Below are 1,765 nucleotides of genomic sequence, written 5' to 3'. Positions count from 1 at the left end.
GAAAAATGGTGGAGTTATTAAAAAAAGTATAGAGAAAAGTCGCATTTTGAGAAAACGGCCGATAAAGAAAAATAAAATACTAACTTTATGAGGAAATGGCGGTTACAAACATGCCCGGTATGGGAAAAAATACAGTTTTTGGGGGTTCTTATGCCATGAAATAGTTGTAGGAGAGATTGAGGAAGCTAAGAATGCCTACAACTCAAATTCCATGATTTTGAGCCGAATTTTGATTTTGGGGGGTGTAGCCCCCCCCCCCCCCCCCCTTAAGACAGGACTGCGTTCAAAAGCCCCTTTTCATATTAGAAACTTCACGTTCTGAAATTAAAACATACTACTTGAAAAATTCAGATTAACAGGAATTGATTTCTCTCACTTGAACTATGAGGCCTAGAATGTTCCTTTTCTGAGTTCTAGAATGCTCCTTTATGAGTTCTAGAGATTATTCCTTTATGAGTTCTAGAATGTTCCTTTCTGAGTTCTAGAAAATGTTCTTTCTGAGTTGTAGATTATTCCTTTATGAGTTCTAGAGAATGCTACTTTCTGAGTTCTAGAATGTTCCTTTATGAGTTTTAGAATGTTTCTTTATGAGTTCTAGAGAATGCTCTTTTATGAGTTCTAGAATGTTCTTTATGAGTTCTAGAGAATGTTCCTTTATGAGTTCTAGAATGTGTTTTTTTGAGTTCTAGAACGTTCCTTTATGAGTTTTAGAATGTTCCTTTCCTGTCCCCAGTTCTTCGAGATAGAAGTCCCCTCTGATGAAGAGCTGGAGGAAACACCGGAAGTGAAATCTTTCTTCCGGTCCGTGGCCTGGCAAGCTGCCGATTACCTCAACGACCCCGCCAACCTGGCAACCTTCATGTCCTTGAATATAACGGTCAAGTCCAAGTGAGTGTCAGAGAATGGGGTACCAGAGTACAAGGAATATGATGTGTGGTAGTTTAGTTTTAGTAGAGGTTTTACGGCGCTCGCAACTGCATAAGGTCATATGAGCGCCAGAATGAAGACTAAAGGTGTTACAAGAGAGTAACAAACATAAAAAAGAAGAAGGGGAGATGAGGACGATAGATGTTTGATAGAAAAGAAGAAGCAAACCACACCAGAACACCCGCCAACCACCCACGATGTATGGTAGACATAAAGGACTGATGGCTTGGTTAGAATGAAGAATCATACTGAGAAATAGAAAGAAGAACACACACACACACACACACACACACACACAGAGAGAGAGAGAGAGAGAGAGAGCGAGAGAGAGAGAGAGACCGAGAGAGAGACAGAGAGAGAGACCGAGAGAGAGACAGAGAGAGAGACAGAGAGAGATACCGAGAGAGACAGAGAGAGACAGAGAGACAGACAGAGAAAGAGAGAGAGAGACAGAGAGAGAGAGAAGGGGAGGGGAGAGGAAGGGAGGGAGGGAGGGAGGAAGGGAGAAAGGGAGAAAAGGAAAATCTTGATATTAAGAGACGCTGTCAGTTTTCTCTGACTTTTCACAGAACCTCGAGGACTCACAAATTCCTCCCTTAGTCCCACAATCTGAAGCTACAATCCGAAACTTTAGAAAGAAGCCATTTGTAACACCTGTATTACCTGTCTTGGGCAACAATGTCATTGCACACGGACAGGTCCATAAGTGCTCAGTTCCTCTCAGCACCAAAGTCCGCAAGGTATCCATACTGATTGTTCCTGTGGCTGTTTGATTATAGCGACGTCTTTCCTTTCCAGATAATCGTTCCTTTCTTCCTTCTCCCCCCCTCTCTCTCTC

General features: G+C 42.3%; 1 protein-coding gene across 1 annotated transcript in view; it reads left to right on the top strand.

Moving 5' to 3' along the window:
* LOC101855374 overlaps positions 1-888 on the top strand; it is a gene marked incomplete at its 3' end in the record, with an annotated part of 23,886 nt that extends 22,998 nt beyond the window's left edge. The window contains 1 exon segment of the mRNA XM_013088207.2: positions 734-888. Within this exon segment, the coding sequence (XP_012943661.1) occupies positions 734-888 (155 nt within the window).
* Positions 889-1,765: the final 877 nt, after the last annotated feature.

This window comes from Aplysia californica, unplaced genomic scaffold, assembly GCF_000002075.1.
Source record: "Aplysia californica isolate F4 #8 unplaced genomic scaffold, AplCal3.0 scaffold00702, whole genome shotgun sequence".
Taxonomy (NCBI): Eukaryota; Metazoa; Mollusca; class Gastropoda; order Aplysiida; family Aplysiidae; genus Aplysia; species Aplysia californica.
This window is presented reverse-complemented; position numbering and strand designations above follow the sequence as displayed.